Raw genomic sequence first — 22,275 nt, 5'->3', positions numbered from 1 at the left:
TACCGTCTGTGTGCGAGGCTCCAAAGATCCCCCGTGTTTCAGATGATCAACGCCATGGATTCCAAGATCAGATCCCTGGAACAGAGGATAGTGGAATTGTCGGAAGCCAATAAACTTGCGGCAAACAGCAGTCTCTTTACCCAGAGGAATATGTAAGTGTTCACATTCTAGCTGTGTGCTTGATTCCACTTTGGTCTTCTCTCCTGGCCACAAACTCTGTTCTTCCGTCTGGCGGAGCAGGAGCGGATTTAACGACTCCTGTGGCGGGGCCCGGCCTCCGTATATTTACGTCATTTTGCCCTCTCTGAAGTGGTCTCACTCTACCCGCCCTCTCTTTTGAGCTGCGTTTTCTTAAATGCTTCAAGTTACCATCCCATCACAGAGTGTTTTGATCTCTCTAATGAAGTAATTTACAGTTTGCTTCTGGAGACCTCGTTCCCCAGACTCGCCTCCTGTAATCAGCCAGAGGTGATCTCAGGTGTGCCCAACTGGGCCATCCGTTTCGCTGTTGTGAAGTTGGGCCCTTGGGGGTGAGTTTTGGGGTTCAGCAAGGACTCTCCTGTGTTCCGGGAGCACTTTGATCTTAATCTTTTTCCCCAAAGAATTACAATCTCCTTAAGAGATCTTAAACACTCCCATCTTAGTTTAAACCAGCTTGGTAGGCCGCTGTCCGATCTTTGAGTCATTCCAGCTTCTGAGCGGCCTGGTGAAGAGGTGAGCAAGGTCGACAGAGAAGTAGAAGGAGTAGCATTCTTTCTCCTCATCGCCCTCTCTTCCCCAGGGCCTGTCTTGGTGAGTCGTGAGGGTGCTCCTGTACTCTCAGGAGGCCCTTTCTGCTCTCCTGTACAGACTGGAAAAATAAAAAGGTCTACCAAAGGAGTGAAATGATGGTATCGCTTGCATCCCCCTTGACCATACTTAATGCCATTGACGAGGGACTCTGAGCAGTGGGGACTAAATGGGCCCCAGGTCCCCGTGCTGGGGCCATGCACGCGAGGCCGGGTCAGGGCGGCGCTGACCTGGGAACGAGTGTGGTCCGCTTGCTGAGACGCACCTCTCACCCTGCTTCTGCCCGTCCTTCTGAGGGGACATGCTCGCCTCTAATGAGACTGTGAATTTGCTTGGCTCCTCCCACCACCCCCACCAGGAAGGCCCAGGAAGAAATGATTTCAGAACTCAGGCAGCAGAAGTTTTACCTGGAGACACAGGCTGGGAAACTGGAGGCCCAGAACCGGAAGCTGGAGGAGCAGCTGGAAAAAATCAGCCACCAAGACCACAGCGACAAGAATCGCCTGCTGGAGCTGGAGACCAGGCTGAGGGAGGTGAGAGTGAGGGGTGATCTCCCGAGGCTGTTTGTTGGAGGACCCAGGGGCCCCCAGTCATCCAAGCGTCAAGCACAAATCAGTACTTACACGAGAGCCATTGTGTGTGGTGGTGAAGAGTGCAGACAGGGCCATGGGGGTCTGCGGTAGAATTCCACTTCCCCTTTTTAGGCGTTTGGTAACCTCGGGTGGGGCAGGCTACCCTACCGCCTCTGTGCTTGAGTTTCCTCATCTGTAAAACGGCCATGAAAACGTATCTCCCTCATGGGGTCACGTGAAGATGACGTAAATTGGTGCATCTTCAAATGGGGGCAAAGTGATTCCTCCTGTATCCTGATTCATCGAGGGTCACATGACTGTGTCCATGCACGGAGTTTAGCACATAGTACGGCTTAATGACAGTGACAGAGGCCCCCCCATGACAGTGGGAGACTAAAAGAGAAATCTAAACTTTAGGTTTGTCTGATGGAAGGTGATTCGCTTCAGAGGTATTGGGTCGGCCAGAAAGTTCGTTTGGGTTTTCACATAAGATGGAAAAACCCGAATGAACTTTTTGGCCGACCCAATATAAGGGAGCTGGGAAAGGCAGCCAGGTTTGGGGAGGGAAATACCACACATTTGGTTGCGAACCTTTTGAGGTTGACTGAAGCTGTGACTTGACATGGCTCACTGTGTATTTATCAAATGCCTGCTGTGTGCCAATTAGTAGCCAGATAGACAGTGGTGACAAGACAGACCCATCCCTGATGTCAGGGGCTGTCAGCCTGGCAGGTGGGTTTAGCTGGCACTGCCAGAGGCAGGACCGGAGCTCAGGAGGGCGGTCCTTGCAAGTGGGACATCCCGGCTGGGCGTAGAGACACTGGGCTCAAATATTTGTGATGGAATTCTTCAAAGCGGAGATGATCTCTCTTAAGGCAAAGACCGTTAAGCAGACAGTCTTTAGTTAAGGACCAAACCTTTAATTCTGACGCTTAGGAATGTCTTCATTTGTACTGGAGTATTAAAATGAGGCCACTTCTCCCAAGGGCAGGAGTTGTCAAGGTGTGGACCCCGCTCTGTTAGGACCACATGGCCTGTGTGTTGAAATGCAGATTCCTGGGCGGCTTCCTCCCTCAGCTTTTTGAATGGAATCGGGGTCGAGTGGGGGTGAGGAACAGGGATTTGCATTTTTAACCGGTGCCCTGGGTGATGCTTATGCTTCCGGAGTTTGAGGGCCATTGTTCTAGGTTATCCAGAAGCCTCAGGCGGTGGTTTTACTTTTCTAATCCAGGCGATATTTTTACTCTTCAGTAAGTTTAACCACACTTCCCCGTAGTGTCAGCCTTAGGAGTGTGAGTGTAAATAACTCGGATAGATTTCTCTGAGCGTGGGAACGCTGGCTGGCTGGCTTTTGCTTTCCCTTCCCACAAATGTCTCTCTTGTGTGTCTGCCCTGTAGCTGTAGCTCCTCTGGGCATTAACCTGCCACAGGGAAGGCATGTTGCTTTGTTCTCCAGTCAGTATAGCCAGCCCCACAGGGGTGGTGGGAGAAATTTAGGATGCTTCCTGAGGGGCTCAGGGCTGTATATGCTCCAGGGGAGTCTGGAGTTTAGCTTTATTTATTTATTTATTTTAAAATTTTTATGGGAGTATAGTTGATTTACAATGCTGTGTTAGTTTCTGCTGTACAGCAAAGTGAACGAGTTATACATATATGTATAGCTACTCTTTTTTAGATTCTTTTCCCATACAGGTCATTACAGAGTATTGAGTAGAGTTCCCTGTGCTCTATAGTAGGTCCTTATTAGTTATCTATTTTATATATAGTACTGTGTATATGTCAGTCCCAAATCTCCCTAATTTATCCCTCTCCCCCTTTCCCCCTCCCCGGTAACCATAAGTTTGTTTTCTACATCTGAGAGTCTATTTCTGTTTTGTAAATTAGTTCATTTGTACTATTTTTTTTAGATTCCACATATAAGTGATATCATATGATATTTGTCTTTCTCTGACTTACTTCACTAGTATGACAATCTCTGAGTCTATCCATGTTGCTGAAAATGGCATTATTTTGTTCTTTTTTGTGGCTGAGTAATATTCCATTGTGTATATGTACCGCATCTTCTTTATCCATTCCTCTGTCGATGGGCATTTAGGTTGCTTCCATGTCCTGGCTATTGTAAATAGTGGCACAATGAATATTGGGGTGCATGTGTCTTTCCGAATTATGGTTTTCTCCAGATATATGCCCAGGAGTGGGATTGCTGGATCACATGGTAGCTCTATTTTTAGTTTTTTAAGGAACCTCCATACTGTTCTCCTTAGAGGCTGCACCAATTTACATTCCCACCAGCAGTGCAGGAGGGGTCCCTTTTCTCCATGCCCTCCCCAGCAGTTATTGTTTGTAGATTTTTTGGTGGTGGCCATTCTCACCCGTATGAGGTGATACCTCACTGTAGTTTTGATTTGCATTTCTCTAATAATTAGCCATGTTGAGCATCTTTTCATGTGCTTTTTGGCCATCTTTGGAGAAATGTCTATTTAGATCTTCTGCCCATTGTTTGATTGGGTTGATTGTTTTTTTGATGTTGAGCTGCATGAGCTGTTTGTATATTTTGGAGATTAGTCCCTTGTCAGTCACTTTGTTTGCACATATTTTCTCCTGGAGTTTAGCTTTAAATCTAGCCAGGCGATCCGCCTTCTCTTTGCCACCTGCTGCCATTGAGATTGAGGGTAGAGGCCTTAGCCTCGGGTTTGACCCGCCTGCAAGGGTCCTGGGTGTCCTTCCCCGCAGCCCGTGTGTGCAGCGTTAGCAGTTTTCCAGCAGCTTGTGTGGCGCAGGGCCCCTGGGTTCTCCCTGCATCGGACAGCATCCTCCTCCCCAACTTCCTGCTGACGTGTGACAGTGATGTCACCGGCCTCTCATGGTTTTGCCAAGTGGCCTTGGGAGTTTTCAGGCATGCTAGCAGAGTCGCAGCCTCCTCCGACTGCTGGCATTTTAATAAGACCAACAGTAAGTAGTTAACCCTGCCACTTTTTAGCTGTGTGATGTCTTCTCAGTTCCTGAATCTCTCGGGGCCGCAGTTTGCTTGTCTGTAAAATGGAAGTCATAGTCATACCATCCTTGTTGGGTTGTTAGGGAGATGAAATGGGTGAAGACAGTGCCTGGCACGCTGTACATGGGTACTGCACCTGCTGCTGTCACATCATCGTTGTTGCCACTGCCGCAGCCATTGTCCCCCTCGTCATCCTCACTAGAGAGAGATCATAGCCTTGGTTTCGGCTGCCGTGGACTTGTGAAGGGCTCCCAGATCCAGCCGACCCGCCCAGACCTGTCTCTTGAGTTTCTGACCTGTTGTCCCAGTAGACATTGGACACCTCCACTCAGATGTCTCCCTTGCAGCTCAAGTTCAACGTGTCAAGAGTGAATTTCTTGCCCTTCTCCTCAGATTGGCCCTTCCTCTCCTGTTCCCTGTCGTGGCCAGTGGTCTCACTGTCTGTGTAATTCAGATGCCCAGCAACATAGGTGTCACCTTTGGCTCTTCTCTGTCCTTTGTTCTCGGCCCCACTCTGAGTTAACCACTACATCCTGTTGGTTCTCTGGGCTAAATCTTTTAAAGGCTCTCTCCTCTTCATGCCTTTGGCCTTTGGGACTTGGGTGTCACCTTTTCCAGGGAGCCTTCTCTGTCCCCCTGGAGCTGGATGGGATGTCTCCTTTGGGTCCCCGTGGCCTTTCATGTTTAGCTTGTACCCTTTCGCTTTCAGTGGGCTCTCCAAGGGCAGCAAGCATCTCTTATTTGCTTGGCATCCCCATGTCTGCCACAGGGTCTGGTCCCTAGGACAGCGTGTCAGTGTTGGTGACGTCAGCAGATGTGCCAGGGTCTCCCACATCTCCACGCCTTGGACGTCTTGCTTCCTCTGCTTGGAATTTTCTTTCCCTCCTTAGCTGCTTGTTTGGCTCCTGGATTCTTCAACACAGAGATCCCCAGTCACCTCCTCTCCCCCTCTGCTGTGTTCCCATCACATCCCTGCATCTCCTGACCATTGCACTCGACCACAATGTATGGCTATGGTTGGTTTTTATTTTTCTCCCCAACTTGAAGGCAGAGACTGTTTTTCATCTCCGTATTTCCTTTTACACAGAATTTGCCAAGTAAATTTTTCTTTTTCTTTTTTTTATGTTAATAGTGACTACCTTTAATATTTATTTATTTATTCATTATTTATTTATGTATTTTGGCTGCGCCGGGTCTTAGTTGCAGCGTGCGGGATCTTCAGTTGCAGCATTCGGACTTCTTAGTTGCTGCATGCGGACTTCTTAGTTGTGGCGTGCGTGTGGGATCTAGTTCCCCGACCAGGGATTGAACCCGGGCCCCCTGTATTGGGAGCGCAGAGTCTTACCCACTGGACCACCAGGGAAGTCCCAAGTAAATTTTTCTTGAATAGACGAAAGGTTGAGTAGATAGATGGATAGATGGGCAGATGGAGGGAAGAATGATTAGTACACAATATGACCTTAATTTGGGTTACCTAATCAGGAAAATCAGAGCAGAAATATTTAAAATAAGTAGAATTCAGTCTGTTGTTCCACTTGTATTCCCATTGTAAAGGTGTCCTTGTTACTAATACGATGTTATTTATATCTGTTTACTTTTAAATGTTTTTCTAATAAGAACAATCGTCATCATTTTCATAGGGGATTCTTGCTGTGTGGTTTTTTTTTTTAGAAGCTTTCCCAAGCATTCGAATATACAAAAGGAAGGGATGGTTTGTATTGATAATATACATTGTATATACTCTTATGTGTTCTCACTCCTGTTGATTTTTGAGACTTATCGAAGTCAGAGCTGTTTTATTGCATTTTTTTTCCTTCTCGGTTGAGTGCTGAGAATTTGATTCCATGACCAAATTTAAGATGCAGATTGCACGGCAGGTTGCGTCTTGGCTTTCTCTTCAGTTAAGGTCAACGAGCATCTCTCTCTCTGTCTCAGGTCAGTCTAGAGCATGAAGAGCAGAAACTGGAGCTCAAGCGCCAGCTCACGGAGCTGCAGCTCTCTCTGCAGGAGCGCGAGTCTCAGCTGACAGCCCTGCAGGCAGCCCGGGCAGCTCTGGAGAGCCAGCTCCGCCAGGCAAAGACGGAGCTGGAAGAGACAACAGCGGAAGCAGAAGAAGAGATCCAGGCACTCACGGTAGGATAAGTGTGGAGCTGAGGATATTTGCTCACCCCTAGAAATGCCAAGAGAGAAAAAATAAACCAGAGAGATGCTTAATGGGCAGAAAATTGGCTTACGTAGGCTGCTGCCTCTTTGGAATTAGTAAACTAGATCAATTGGGCAATATCTGAGCTTTCCTAAGGATCTTGAAAAGGTCCTCCTTTATTTATGCATTTACCTTTTTTTAAAATAATCATCACTATATTTTAAATTTCAGTTTAACCAAAGTCTGTTTACTTGGGTCTTCTACTTTAGTTTTCAATAAACATTAAAAAAATAATAATGTTATATCTTACAGTAGTCTTTCTACCCTATTTCTGTTTTTGTTTTGGTTAACCTCATTTGTGTTCCTTTTTTTTTTTCAAGCTGTAGATTCTGTTTTGGGTCTTATAGTATGCATTTGGTAGGTTCTGGATGGAAATGATTCTAATGAATGAGAGATTGTTTCTCTAAAAGGGACCTGGCTTCCCTGCTCTTTCTGAGAGACTGGTTTGCTCACGTGAAGAGTGTTCTCAGGAGGTATATTGTTGGTGGTGGGCGGCCCCTGGATTTAGACCTTAGTTCTTTCTGCAAGTCTTAAAACGTGACTTCGTTGGCCAATCTCCCACAGTTGATCCTTCTCACAGGGACTGACCCAGGCTAACAAAACTGACAAGAATTTTATATGTAAAAATGCCAATTTACCAGCTTTACAGAGGGAAATACAACCGCCAAGTTGACCAGGATAATCTTCACATTCTTCCCCTTCAGAGAAATCTACTTATAAATCCCATTTCTCTTGGAAGGCTGCTTGGTGGACCTGGACTCTGGGCATAGAGAGCTGAATGGGTTTAATGGCTGGTATCAACCAAGTGCATACATTTCTAATGGTAACATACTGTACTTGCCAAGCGGACGGGCACACTCATGCCTGCTGGTCAGGGTACCCCCTTCTGTGGGCAGGGCACAATGCAGCTGATGTTCAGTTTTTTTCAATAAGGTACCCAAATGGGTATCTTATTCATTCTGATTCATTTTGGATCCTGTCCCCATCTGCATCAGCAAACACCTCTAAACATCTCTTAGAGTAGGATTACTTCTGCAGATGATCATGTACTTTTGTTGCTTATGATTTACTCTGTTTAAAAGTAATACGTGTATGTATGTATATATACATATATACATACATATATATATATATATTTTTTTTTTTTTTTTTAACTAATTTCCTTCTTAGAGGTTATCTACCACTGTTGGGTTTGGGGACCAAATTGGGAACATGATCTGAGAGTGCCAGGGTCCTTATGGACCAGTCCAGGATACAGGGCCTTCCAGGATTCTGGGGATACAGAGTAACTCCTGTATAGAAGATGCTTGTGCATCCTAGATTTTCCAGGACTTATGCCAAGTTCAGATATTGGTTGCAACCTTAGTTTCCATTGTTTTCTCTATGAAAACGCTCATTAAATGATGCCATGTGCCCCCAGTATTTGGTTTGGAAAAAAATAGTGTCTCTTTGTTTATATTCTGCCCTGTTTCAAAAATGGATTGGAAACAGTTTGGAAAGATATGAAACAGTATAACAGGATAGAATAAGAAAGAAAAGTCTAAGAGAAAAGAAGTCATAGAAGAAAAAAATGGAGGTAAGAATGAAATGAATATATACGCCGAGAAGGCGTATACGCTTTCTGGAGTGGGGTGGATGTGGAGACAGCCAGATAGCATTTCTTAGCTGCTAAAAGAGACACCTAAAATCCAACCACTATTATATTTAATGCCTTGTATATTAATATTTCCCCCCACATGAACCACCCCAGCTCTGAAAGGAGGAGACGTCAGTCGTTTAATCTGTACTTAATGAGTCCTCACTGTGAGCCTGGTGCTGTGTCTTTAGCTTTTTCTCCCCAGGGGACTGGCCTGTAATCCCTCAAATCCTTTTACTCTGGAGTGGAGGAGAGGGAAGCATTTACCTCTCTACTCTGTTGGAATTGGGAGGGAGGCAGTGGTCGAGCGTCTTACCCTGCCCGTTTGGAAGGAGGAGGGTATACAGTAGAGCTTGTGTCGCTGCTGTTTATCTGTGGGGAAATTAGTCTTTCAGTCCTGTCTTGCTGCTGGTCGGAATGTGCTGTGTCTAATGGCTGCTGGACGCCTGCAAGGCAGCAAGTCACGACTTAATTTAGTCAGATGAGATCACTGCCTCACAGCATCTTAAAAAAAAAAAAAAAAGAAAGAAAGAAAGAAAGAAACGAACCTCCCTAGGTCTGGAAACTAGGACTGTACGACTCTCACAGATGAGGATCCCTTGGAAAGTAGGGTTTGTTCACAATGATGACAGGAAAGTGCCTTTGGTCAAACAGCTGTTTGTAAGCCCATCATGCAGGAATCCAGACCTCACATCAATTTGCCTCAGTTCAGTTTGAAGGCTGTGGGTTTTTCCTCTCCCCTCCTCTTGATTATGTCCCATAAATCTGGTCATGGACCACAGGTGGCTGTTGCCTGAATGGCTTTGTTGAATTTGTTCCGAAGAATGTATTTTCTGAGAGAGAGAGAGAGAAAATGGTCACAGATGCAGTAGCCTGACTCTCCCTCTCTCATTGTTCTGGTCCAAGTTCAGACCCAGCGTAAGCATCAATCAAATTCAATCAGCTGGATCTAAAATGATCTCCTAGGAGGCTTGTTTGCTTCATAGCAGGCTGTTTTATCAAGAAAAGCAAATAGTCAAATGGACTATTATTGCTTTAATTCTAAGAGGTGGCCACCTCCTCACCTGGGATGGGAGCAGTTACCCTGTTTGGCTTCTGCCCCTGGGCCAAAAATAGATGGAGCACAGTTAAATGGAAGCTCTCCATTGAAGAAGTGTGGCAGGGGCCGCCAGTCGCCATTGTTGGTCTTCCTCAGGCTTTCTTTTTTCCCACTCTCCCTTTACCCACCCTGTCAATTGCATTTGCATTGAAATTCACTGGCCATTAAAAGCTGAGACTGAGTCAAGGTGGACAGCAACAAGAGAGTCAGATTTAAACAAAAAGCCATGCTTTTAAGATGCTTCAGTGCTTATTGGTGGAAGAGAGAATTTTCCACCTGGAATTGAAATTTATGACTCCATGTAGAGACTTCCCTGGCGGTCCAGTGGTTAAGACTTCGCCTTCCGGCGCAGAGGGTGTAGGTTCAATCTCTGGTCGGGGAGCTAAGATCCCGCATGCCTTGTGGCCAAAAAACCAAAACATAAAACAGAAGCAATATTGTAACAGATTCAATAAAGACTTTAAAAATGGTCCACATCAAAAAATCTTAAAAAAAAAAAAAAAGGCTCCATGTAATGCCTTCTTCTGTGGAAGAGAATTTGAGCATGCACACTTCATTGCATGCAGACATGCGACGTGATGGGAGCGTTGCTCTGAATGGGGCCGCGGGGTAGAGGAACCGTGTGGGCTTGGCGCCCACCAGCATGGCCCCACGAACACGTTTCATGTCCCTGCCCTCACGTTCTTTTACTGATTTTGTTAAATGACTAATGCTGAATAATTAAGTCAAAAGCTAGAGACACTCGAGAAAGGGATCCTCCCAGCAGAGCGTGATGGTGGGATCCCAGAGTCATCCTCTTTGATTCGTTAAAATCATTAGTCAATGCACGCTCTCTTTTTCTCTTTTACATAACTATCAATTGTTGTATTGAATTAGTAACCCATCGGCATGATAGGCAAGATGTGAAATTGGGTCACCTAAGGTGACAGTGTTGCTTGGTGCCAGCCTTCCCAGGGAAAGGGGTGGATGCGTGGAAACCTGTGTTCTAGGATCCTGACCATGGATCCCAGAAGGCAGTCAGACATCTAAACGCATGTTTCCTTTTCACAGTTCTACAGGCATTTTCTCTCATCAAGGTTGCATAATAATTCTCTTTTCTTCATTCCTCTTGTAACTTTCCTTAAAATTAAAGAAGACCTAAGTACTCCCCAGAGTGAGTGCCTCTCTGGTTTCCAGGATGCAGCCTGTCCATTCTGCCTCTTGCCACCCAACCCCTAGGTCAGTGGTTCTCAAGTTGGGGGGGGGTCCCCAAGTTCAGGTTATTTTCATAATAATACTAAGCTGTCACGTGGCGTTTTTCATTGTGTTAACATTTGCACCGATGGTGCAAAAGCAATACTTTTATTTTAAAAGAAATAATAAATAAATATTTGAAAAAATCTGCTTTAACTTCTAATGTGGTTAATAGAGATGGATATAACTCACATAAACAAAAGCCCTTTGGGGTCCTCAGTAATTTTTAAGAGGGTAAATATTTATTCCCTGTAGCTTCTAACACCTAATTAACACTCAGATATTACATTGAAAGAATCCAAAGCTTGTCTTACATATTTTATTACCTTTATATATAATGTGACCTTTTGCTTTTTGTGCATTTGTTTTACAACTTATTTCAAAGGAACATAAAACATGTTTCTTGCCATTTTAAAGCTCACATCAGTTCAATGATTGTTACAGTACTTCCAGCAGTCACAACAGTCACAACTACATTTTGTGTTTATATTTCAGTCAATAATAAAAGCCATAATGATGGTAGTTCCTTACATTATACCCTCAAAGAGGATTGTTATTTGATGTGTCAGAGTGATCCAAAGGCCTCATGATGGTAAATTATAATAGAAATATTAGTGATTGAAATTTCAGACTACTGTGGGGCAGTTAGGCAAGTTTCTACTGGTGTGGTGTTATTTGGAAACTTTGCTGTTAGTCATAAAGTGGAACAGGTCTTCTATCCCTCAGTCTAGGCCAGAAAGCTTTTTTATAATCATTGCTTAGGCTTTGAAGAAGTTAACTCCACCTTCAGCTTCCTGTTTCTGTCTGAGTAATTTCACACCAAATAGTCATTTAGAGTGGAGGTTGGCAAGCTATAGCCAGTGGGCCAAATTTAGTCTGCTTCCTGTAAATAAAGTTTTATTGACACACAGTCACACCCATTTGTGTGCATATTGTCTGTGGGTGCTTTTGTGCTGTGAGGGCAGAGTTGAGTAGTGGTGACAGAGACTGAGTGGCCTTCAAAGCCAAAAATATTTACTATCTGATCCTTACAAGAAAAAAGTTGTTCATTCCAGCTCTAGAGTTTACTGACCTAAAGATTCTTCCTCTAGGATACTCACAGATGAGATTCATCAGTGGTACAAATAGCCACGTTCCTAATTTAGATAAATAGTATTCGTGCCCCATTAAATTAATAAATCTCTCATATCATTATTAGGCAAAAAGCAGTTTTGGGGAAAAAATTATAATCTATTAAATTAGTTCATGAAAATCGGGGCTAATTATTTGAGTTGATTCTAAGTGATAACTCTTAATTTATGAATCTGTAAGTCCATCTGTGCAATTACAGATTTTTGTTTTGTTTTACCATTTTTCCAGTCCTCTTCATTCTTTTGTGTAGATTTAAATCTCTGGTTGTCATCTTCTGCCTGAAAGACTTCCTTTAACATTTCTTATAGTACAGGTGTGTGGGTGGCAAATTCTTTCAGCTTTTATGTGTCTGGAACGGTCTTTCTTTCGCCTTCATTTTTGAAAGATATTTTTGCTGGGTATGGAATTCTAGGTTGACAGATTTTTGTTTTTGTTTTCCTTTCAGTACGTTAAAGATGTTGCTCCCCTGTCTTCTAGCTTACTCCCCTCCAAAACCCCTCCAACCTCACTGGGAGAAATCTTTCTTCTCTTTGTTTCTCTATAAATAACTTGTCTTTTTTCTCTGGCTGGTTTTAAGCTCTTTACCTTTATTACTGGTTTTAAGCAGTTTGATTATGATGTGATTTAGCTTAATTTCCTTCATGTTTCCTGTGGTTAGGGCTCGTTTAACGTTTTGCATCTATGGATTTAGTTTTTCATTGACTTTGGAAAATTTGTGGCCATTATTTCTTCAAATATTTTTTTCTGTCTCACTCCTGCACTCCTTCAGGGACTTTGAGTACATGTGTATCAGGCTCCTTGGAGTTGTCTCACAGCTCACTGATGCTCTGTTCATTTTTTAAGTCTTTTTTTTTTTTTTCTTTGTGTATTTCATTTTGGATAGTTTCTGTTGCTATGTCTTCAAGTTCACTAATCTTTTTTTCTGCAGTGGCTAATCTGCTGTTATAAACTTAAAATATAAATCTATGGCAAAATAGACATATTTAGAGAATACATCACAGCTAAATTAGGTGCTGAATTTTTTTTTAAATAAATTTATTTATTTATGTATGTATGTATTTGTTTTTGGCTGTGTTGGGTCTTTGTTGCTGCATGTGGACTTTATCTAGTTGCGGCAAGTGGGGGCTACTCTTCGTTGCGGTGCACGGGCTTCTCACTGCAGTGGCTTCTTGTTGCAGAGCACGGGCTCTAGGCACACGGCTTCAGCAGTTGTGGCACTCAGGCTCAGTAGTTGTGGCACTCGGGCTCAGTAGTTGTGGCTCGCGGGCTCTAGAGCGCAGGCTCAGTAGTTGTGGCACACGGGCTTAGCTGCTCCATGGCATGTGGGATCTTCCCGGACCAGGGCTCGAACCCGTGTCCCCTGCATTGACAGGCTAGGTGCTGAATTTTTTGACTTACTTCTCTTATAGACCTTTTTCTTTTTTTAAAAAAATTGAAGTATAGTTGATTTACAGTATTGTGTTTCTGGTGTACAGCAAAGTGATTCAGCTACATTTTTTAAAATATTCTTTTCCATTTTGGTTTATTAGAAGATATTGAATATAGTCCCCTGTGCTATACAGTAGGACCTTGTTGTTTATCTATTTTGTATGTAGTAGTTTGTATCTGCTAATCCCAAACTCCTAATTTATCCCTGCCCTTTCCCCTTTGGTAACCATAAGTTTGTTTTCTATGTCTGTGAGTCTGTTTCTGTTTTCTAAATAAGTTCCTTTGTCTCATATTGTAGATTCCACATATAAGTGATATCATAGGATATTTGTCTTTCCCTGTCTGACTTACTTCACTTAGTATGATAATCTCTAGGTCCATCCATGTGGCTGCAAAAGGCATTATTTCATTCTTTTTTTATGGCTGAGTAGTATTCCATTGTGTATATACCACATCTTCTTTATCCATTCATCTGTTGATGGACATTTAGGTTGTTTCCATGTCTTGGCTATTGTAAATAGTGCTGCAATGAACATTGGGGTGCATGTATCATTTTGAATTGAGAGTTTTCTCTGGATATATGCCCAGGAGTGGGATTGCTAGATCATATGGTAGCTCTATTTTTATTTTTATTTTTTATTTTTTTTATTTTTTTTAAAGGATTTTCTTATTTATTTATTTATTTATTTATTTATTTTTTTGGGCTGTGTTGGGTCTTCGGTTCGTGCGAGGGCTTTCTCCAGTTGCGGCAAGCGGGGGCCACTCTTCATCGCGGTGCGGGGACCGCTCTTCATCGCGGTGCGCGGGCCTTTCTCTATCGCGGCCCCTCCCGTCGCGGGGCACATGCTCCAGACGCGCAGGCTCAGCAATTGTGGCTCACGGGCCCAGCTGCTCCGTGGCATGTGGGATCTTCCCAGACCAGGGCTCGAACCCGTGTCCCCTGCATCAGCAGGCAGATTCTCAACCACTGCGCCACCAGGGAAGCCCTATTTTTATTTTTTTAAGGAACCTCCGTACTGTTCTCCATAGTGGCTGCACCAATTTACGTTCCCACCAACAGTGTAGGAGGGTTCCATTTTCTCCACACACTCTCCAGCATTTATTACTTATTAATCTCTGATAGAGATGAATATTTTTTACTTTTTTTTAAAGCAAAGGGCCACTTTTTCCTCTGCCTCAAACTGGATTCTTCTTTGGGCTCTCATAGCTAAGCAAATGGTACCATAATCTACCTTGTCTTCCAAATCAAGTCTGTTAAGGAACCCTTGGCCCGCATGTCCATCAGCAAGTCTTATTTCCTGTGCTTCCAAAAAAGATCTCACCTCCATCCACTTCTCTGCATCTTTTGCCATGTCCAGCTCCAAGCCACCCTCCTCTCTTCCTTTAATGGCAGCAGCAACCGCCTCAGTGGTTTTTGAACTTCCTTCTACATTTGTCCTGTTTTGATCTGTTCTTCCTGCAGCATCCACAAAACGACAACCAGGCCATGTCACTCTGCATTTTAAAACCTCTGTTGGCCTCCAATTAATTGCATTTTGAATGAAATCCAAACTCTTTTCTTGGCCTTCAAGATTCTTGGTCTGGGCCTGCCTCTCTACCATCAGCTTGGGCCACATTTTCCCTCTCTTGCTCTTTGGCCACAGAAGAATACATTTTACCTTGTGTCTCATACACGGGAGCCTATATACTGAGTTTCAGTGAGTTTTAAGGTAGATAATCAGGATGCATCTTATAGCCTGTATATGATTCTGTAGTCATAAGGACATAAACATGTCATAGTTTCATTGGCAGTACTTCTTTTTCTTTTTTTTTTTTTTTTTTTTTTAATGAGGATCTTGAATCAGATGCGTATGTTTGATTGATTGATTGATTGATTGATTTTGGCTGTGTTGGGTCTTCGTTTCTGTGCGAGGGCTTTCTCCAGTTGTGGCAAGCGGGGGCCACTCTTCATCGCGATGCGCGGGCCTCTCTCGTTGCGGAGCACAGGCTCCAGACGCGCAGGCTCAGCAGTTGTGGCTCACGGGCCCAGCCGCTCTGCGGCATGTGGGATCTTCCCAGGCCAGGGCTCGAACCCGTGTCCCCTGCATTAGCAGGCAGATTCTCAACCACTGCGCCACCAGGGAAGCCCAGTACTTCTTTTTCTTAATGTTACATAAAATTGTGGTAAATCTTACAATTGATAGCAACTTAAACTTGATGACTTATGGTATCTGAAACAAGTTTCCAACAGTGGTGCTTACCTTTACTCTCCAAGGTACATTCTGATGTTTTCTAATCTATCCTGTTTATTCCATTTCATTGGATAAAACAAACCAAAAAAAAATCTGACTTGACATCTTCGCTCTTGAGGCACAGCTTGAAGTGTAAAAAACTGCTCTAGCCACTCAGGTCCTTTTTTGTTCCCCAAATGCACCAAACCCTTTCTTGCCTCAGGGTTTTTGCAGATGCTGTTCTCTCTGCTCTTTTCTGTTCTTTGCATGGCTGGCTCCTCATCATCCTGCAGATTTCAGTTTCAATGTCAGCTCTTCAGAGAAGCCCTCCTTGATTGCCCCATCTAAGTGAGTTCTTTTTCTCCCCCCTTATTCTTTTTCCCTAGACCCCGTTCGTTTCCTTCATAACACTTGTCACTGTTTGTAATCCTGCCCTTGTTTATTTTCTACCTGTCCGCACCAGAATGAAGGTGAGGCCAGATATGCTGTATCTTGCCATAGTGTCTGCCATTTAGTATGTACTCAAAATATCCTTGTCAGCTGAATGAATGCTACTGGTTTAGAGCGCCTCTGCCTTGGTGAAAACCTTTATATTTACTTCAAGTTCTACGTAGGGTTTCTGAATCTCAGCAGCTTTGGATTTAATTTTTTAAAAAGTCCCTGCTTTGTCCTGGCTATTGTCCTGTATATGTGTGTTTGTGTCTTTCTTGGGAGAAGGCTTGGGGGCGGGGGTGGGGGGCAGTGGTGGGCAGCCAATTGGAGGGAAGAGGAAAAGATTAAGAATGGGGAGGAAGACAAATAAAGGAGAGTAAAACTTCATCCTATGTTTTTTTCCTTTCTTCCACTAGTCCCTAGTTTTAATCTGAATGTTAAATATATATTTGTACAGGGTGTGATGTGTGGTCTAAATAGTTAATTGTTATTAATAGGCATTGTGTATTCCTGTAACTTTGCTTCTCCTGTTGGGTATGACTTGATTAATTCTTTGAAAAAAAGGTGCTGGGGCAGCTGCAACAGCGTTCTTGGCTTTTTTAGATAAATTGTGATTTTCTTTATTTGACCCATAGCACATAGAATTGTATTCCACCCTATGAAAAATTTATAATCAACTTCTTACCTTTTAGGCACATAGAGATGAAATCCAGCGCAAATTTGATGCCCTTCGTAACAGCTGTACTGTGAGTATTAACCAAAGATGATGAGAATAACATGAAACTAAAACTGAGAAGGAAAGGGGGACATCTCATTCTAATATCAGTGACTAATTTTTGATATAAACTTTCAGCTTGAAGCAGTTAATGAGGTCAAACTGATTTGGAAGTTTCTGAGCCTCAGATAACTTCAGTGTTTTGTGTTCCTGCCAGTTTAAAAAAAAATTAAACCATTCTTTGTGTTTGGGGATGGCTTGTTGGAATGGTCAAAATAATTCTCACTGCAGAACCACTAATAGATCTCAGTAGCTGCAACAAAAGTCCCATTGCAGCTCCCCTTCCTTCTCCAATCTAGAAGGTTCTGTCTGAGACTGGCCCCAGATGGTAAGGGGCAGTTAGACATGTCAGGCTTCTCTACCCTGCTGCCTCTACAGAGAGGGAAGACCAACAAGTTCTTCTCCTGGGGAATCTAGAAGTGTTAACTTCCCAACAGGCAAAATCTGGCTTCCTAACATGCAAATTCATAATCTAAGGCTCTTTGGGAGTCGTTATTTCTATTGAGAGAAATCAATTCCAGGAGCAGATAAGCATCATTCATAGGTTATATAATAGGGTAGGATCAGTGGAAACTCAGAGTCTATTTTTGATCAGAGAGAGGGACTAAAATAGGCCCCTTTCAGAAGGGAGGGATGTTGTCCTTATTCATGGTTCTACCTCCTTTCTTTGGTCCTTTCATCGCTCTGTTACCTCCTTAGTCAGTTCTCAGTCAGCTTGTCTCCATTTGTATTGTTTGCATCTGTAAATTTCCAGAAACACCCCTCCACCTCTTATAGGCATATTTTCTTTCCTTGTAATGAACTCCTTCTTTCCTCCTTACCTACTATAAATGGGACATTAAGTCCTGGCATATGCTCCCCCCTCTTGCCCCCTGCCTCATTTAGGTATAAAATGCACACAATAAAGTACATGAAGTGCAACTAATATTAAGCATATAGCTCGATGGATTTGTATGTGTGTAGACAACTTGTGTAACCACAACAAAGATCAAGATACATAACTTTTCAGCTCCCAGAAGGTTCCTTCCTGTCCTCTTCCCATCAGCATCCTTTGCCCTAAGGGTAACCAGTATTCTGACCTCTGATACCATACCTTAGTTTTGCTTGTTCTTGAACTTCATATAAATGGAATCATAGAAGATGTGGTCTTTTGGGTTTAGCTTTTTTTGTTACTTAAATTGTCTCTGAGGTTCATCCATGTTGTTGCATCCATCAAGATTTTGTTATTTTTTAATTACGGTGTCGTGTTTCTAGTGTGTGTATAGAACTGAAGTTTGTTTATCCATTCTCCTGTTGATGGATGTTTGGGTTGTTTCTGGTAGGAATAAAGCTATTAGGAACATTCTTGTACAGATCCTTTGACGGCTTTAAGGCCTTGTTTCTGATGAGCATATACCCAAGAGTGGAATAGCTAGGTCATGGGACGTGCCTCTGTTTCACTCTAGTAGGTACCTGGCAGATGGAATTTAGGTCTATTTCCTGTTGCCAGTGGCTGGATCTAGGGTGAGCCTGCCTTAGCATTATCTGTTGATTTCTTCCCTTCCTTGAGGAATTGATGCATTCTGTTCCTGTACTCCCTTGCCTTACTTTTTTAGTTTCTTATTTTCTTGGTTTCTTATTTTACACAAGAGTTATTTGCTTATATTACATACATGCGCATAATGATCACTGAATAAAATATAGATCATTTTAGGACTGTGACTTTTTTTTTTTAACATTACTATTTATTCCTAAAATAAACTTGGATGCATTTTAAATGTGTACATCAGTAATCCTGTTCCATTCATCTGGAGTTTTCTTTTTTCCTTTTTTGGTCTTTTTTTTTTTTACAGCTTAAGGGATAATCGGAGTACAATAACCTGATGAGTTTTGAAATGTGTGTATATTTGTGAAACCAGCAAAACAATCAAAATAATAAACACAGCCATCACCCTCAAGAGCTTCCTTGTGTGCCTTTGTAATCCTCCCTTCTCCCCATTTTTTAAAATCGCAAGTGTAGTTTTAATAGAATATACCAATATGTAGAACAAATTTGGTTACTTTCTTATGTAACTTTTGTACTCTCTTTATCCCTCACATTTGCTTTTTCTGGCACAGTGACTTCTAATCCTTTCTTTACTTACCCCTGGCATTCTGTGGAGAAGCCTTTGGGGGCCTCTCCCAGTGGGAGGGGGAACCCAAGAAAGTGATCCCCACCCACATTTCAGCTAGGGCAGCTGGGTAGCTTGGGGGTCCAGACCACAGGCTCTGGAGTCAGATGGACTGGTTCAGATTCTAAATTGGTCTCTTGGTAACCTATGTGATGTTACGCTCCTGAGGCTCCACTTCTTTGTCCGTGAAATGGGATGACATTGTATGTCCTCAATTCCAATACACCGTTGATTGTACGATGCATGATTCACTTAATTACTGCTCTTCGCGGGGCTGGGTGAGGGAAGAGAGACAGCTGCTTAGTTGCAATATACATTCAGATTTCAGAGACAGTAAAACCTAGGAAACACTGAGTCATAGAATCTGAAACTTGGTAATAATACCTACCTCATGGGGGTTCCTGCAAGAATGAGATGGTGCATCGGTGTTTGTACAGGGCCTGGCCCACGGAATGCGCTAATCAGTGTTGGTTGCTATTATCATTTTATTATATTGGATTTACCACAGAATCTTGTGTAGAAAACGGTCCCGCTCCTTAAAAAAGTCTGAAAACCACCACTTTAGAACAACACTTGGCAGCAATGGTAGATCTCAGTTATACTTTCGCAAGTTCAAAGGCTGCTTTATAGACACTTTAGGAGAGCGCGCTAGATGTTCCTTTCTCGTTGGTGCTGTCCAGGATTGTCGCCGCTGGGCAATGTCATCTTTGTCACCGGTGGGAACTCCTATAAAAGCTCAATCAATTGGAGCTCCCAGTTAGCAGCTTTTAAAAAGCTCATGAGCAGTAAGATTTTCGAGCTCAGGCCATTTCTATATTTTGAAGAAATTAAAAAAAAGGATTTGATTCAATCTGGCACCTAAAACCCTACCTAAGTCTGTTTTGGAGAGGAGTTGGTGGGCCAACATATGACACGGTTTTAATTATGAATCAATCTGCCAGCTATAAGATTAAAAATAAATAATATGCAAATAGCTGCCTTCAAGAAGGAATGAGGCATTAAAATAGGATGTCAGCCCTGTGTCTTTTCAGCCTGATACTCATTGTCTGGCTGGTGTCTTCACCCCCAACATGCTCTTGGACATTTACCAGGTAACGTTCCCTCTGTCGGTTGCCCAGTCAGGTGTAAGAGGTAACATATGTATCTCAGAACCACGAGGTGTGCTTAATTAAAAAGCAACAGATAACCCCAAATAGAGATCTTTAAAAAAATTTTTTTTGGACACAGAGTAGATAATTTTTTTGTATCCCTGTTTTCTGTTAGAATTGTACCAAGATCTCTTATCTGTAAAAACAGCATAGAAGAAAGCTCTGCTGGCCCTTGCATTATGAAGCTATCTCCCTCATCTTCTTTTTTACCACTAAGATGGAATCAGCCTTGCAGTTTATCTTTCCTGCCTTCTATCCTTGGGGTTGAAAGCTTAAGAGACTCATAATACAGGAAACAGATCATTTGCCCTTGGTGTGGAGAGAATATACCCACAAAGTAGACCTAAGAATTCTCTTTGCTTATAACCTGGTTCAAAATCACAGATAGCCCATTATTATCCTTTCTTTTTTTTTTTTTTTTAACCACGGGGGTCATTAATTTACTGCCTGTGTCTCAGGTCTGCCCAGTATCTGTGTGTGTCTAACACTCTGGCAACTCCAGCAGAGCCACAAGCTCAACGTGTTACGGCTTTTGGGCAGGAAGAACATACGAAACGTCCGAATGCGCTAACATGCTTTCATGAGGCCTCGGATGCTTTGTGCAAGCACCTAATCCTCCTCTTGTCAAACAGGCAACATAGAGGTGATGACAAGATACAGAGCCAGTCATCACAAAGTGTAAACAGAAGTCAGAGACCCCTTGAAAACAGGATGACGACAAGGAAATAGAAGGACTCTTCCTACTCCAGTGGGCCCATGTCAATCGAAATGAGAGTAGTAATCTTGGCACCTCCCTGACTTTTTTGAAGTGTTTCTTCTTTAGCACTTTATAATCTAATTTGGGGAGGAGGAGAAGAAGTGGCAGAAATGGGCTTATTATAAATTGCATTTGTTTTTCATGAGTCAAAGAAAGGGAGTAGGTACCCAAAGGCTTAAATATGTCTTTGAATGACAAGTAAATTATTTTGGCAGCATATATATTCTTATGTGGGTAGATCTTCTGTAGTCTCTTTGCTCCCCATGGGGCGCCATTGATGCCTCAACATCTTGTTCACTAATTTTTATCCCATGTGTTTCACATGATGCGTTAAAGTAGAATAGCACGCAAGAAAAAGCCAAAACATTAAAACCAGAGCAACAGAGGAGGTAGTCAATATAGTATTTACCTCCATGTCAGGTCGAGAAACCAACCCAGCCAAGTTCAAGGTGGCTTATTTGGGGCTTCCAGAATCCATTTTACAGCGCAGCTTCCAGGCCAGTTTGCCTCATCAGTCTTGTTGTTTTCCTTTGGGGGCAGAGGTAGAAGGAAGCACAGTGGAGACATTTGCAGTCTAGGAGGAAGACCATCTTAAGGAATGGGTTTACTGCATCGTTTATTCATTGTTGCTGCTTTCGGGAGATTTAACCACGTCACACAAAGGGTGATACAGGGTTCCCTGTGAGGCAGAAGTGCCTGCTAGGAGTGACAGACTTGCAGTTTTTTTCCTTTTTTTTTTTTTAAACCCTGATAAAGAAGGAGGTTTAGCCAAGAACCGGACCAGATAACCTTTATTCCCCCTCTTGTAGCTGATAGTGTTACACAAACCGGTACAGTAGGAATTAACATGGCTTTTGATATTAAAATACAAATTACTAGACCACTTACTGCATTAAAAGCTCATCAGCACAGTTAACAAAATGAAAAGCTGTGGCCACATTGAACAAATCTACTTAATTGATGTTCTTTAGTTCTATGTGCCTGGGAAGATTTTTTTTTTAATCGATAGTCGAAGTAGGTTAAATAGGGAGTTAGTCATGGAAACAGTGGCAACATTTCAGAAACTAAGTCTACTCCAGGTTTGAAAATGTGAAACAATTAACAACCATAGGCTCGGAGGCATTTCCTTTTAATTTACTCCTTTTTGTTACATAAAATTTAATTTACCACCAGTGCGCCTCATTCCAGCTATTATTAGAAAATTGCCCTTAAACTTCTAAAGTATTATATATAAAAGCTCTTTGCAAGTGCTGGTACTAAACCTCAGCAAAGAGAACAGGAAAGATAAATGCACTGAAATTGAAATCATTCCGCCATTGAGCAGGGAAATCATTTAGTAAAACCAGATTAAATCTCTCTCAGTAAAATGACAATTTCATATACATGCCTTCCCACTTTCTGATAGCCAGCTGCATAATAAGAACCATTTAAAGTGATGCTGTCATACAGTATTATATTTTCAGGATTATTCTGAGAGTCTCTTAAATTTTATTTTTCTTTTGTTGCGTGAACTTAAATTTATTACCTAAAATATTATTAAAATAACTCTTAGTGTCCTTCACTCAGTCTTCCGTGATAAGAACTTTATTTTGCTTTCTAAGACTGTTTCCCAGGATATTAATGTCCTATAGATGGTGTCCTGGGCGTTTTGGCTTAATTAGCAGATTGTGATACCAGTCTCTCTACTATTCCTCTTTCCTCAGTTTGCATCTTCCAT

General features: G+C 42.6%; 1 protein-coding gene across 1 annotated transcript in view; it reads left to right on the top strand.

Annotated features, from left to right (window-relative positions):
• The window catches only part of CIT (citron rho-interacting serine/threonine kinase), a 167,101-nt gene that overhangs the window by 108,972 nt on the left and 35,854 nt on the right, over positions 1-22,275 (top strand). Inside the window, 4 exon segments of the mRNA XM_057526212.1 lie at positions 43-152; positions 1,148-1,322; positions 6,292-6,489; positions 16,421-16,474. Of these exon segments, the coding sequence (XP_057382195.1) occupies positions 43-152; positions 1,148-1,322; positions 6,292-6,489; positions 16,421-16,474 (537 nt within the window).

This window comes from Balaenoptera acutorostrata, chromosome 13 (assembly GCF_949987535.1).
Source record: "Balaenoptera acutorostrata chromosome 13, mBalAcu1.1, whole genome shotgun sequence".
Lineage (NCBI taxonomy): Eukaryota > Metazoa > Chordata > Mammalia > Artiodactyla > Balaenopteridae > Balaenoptera > Balaenoptera acutorostrata.
Note: the sequence above shows the minus strand (reverse complement) of the source record. Positions and strands in the feature narration are given on the sequence as shown.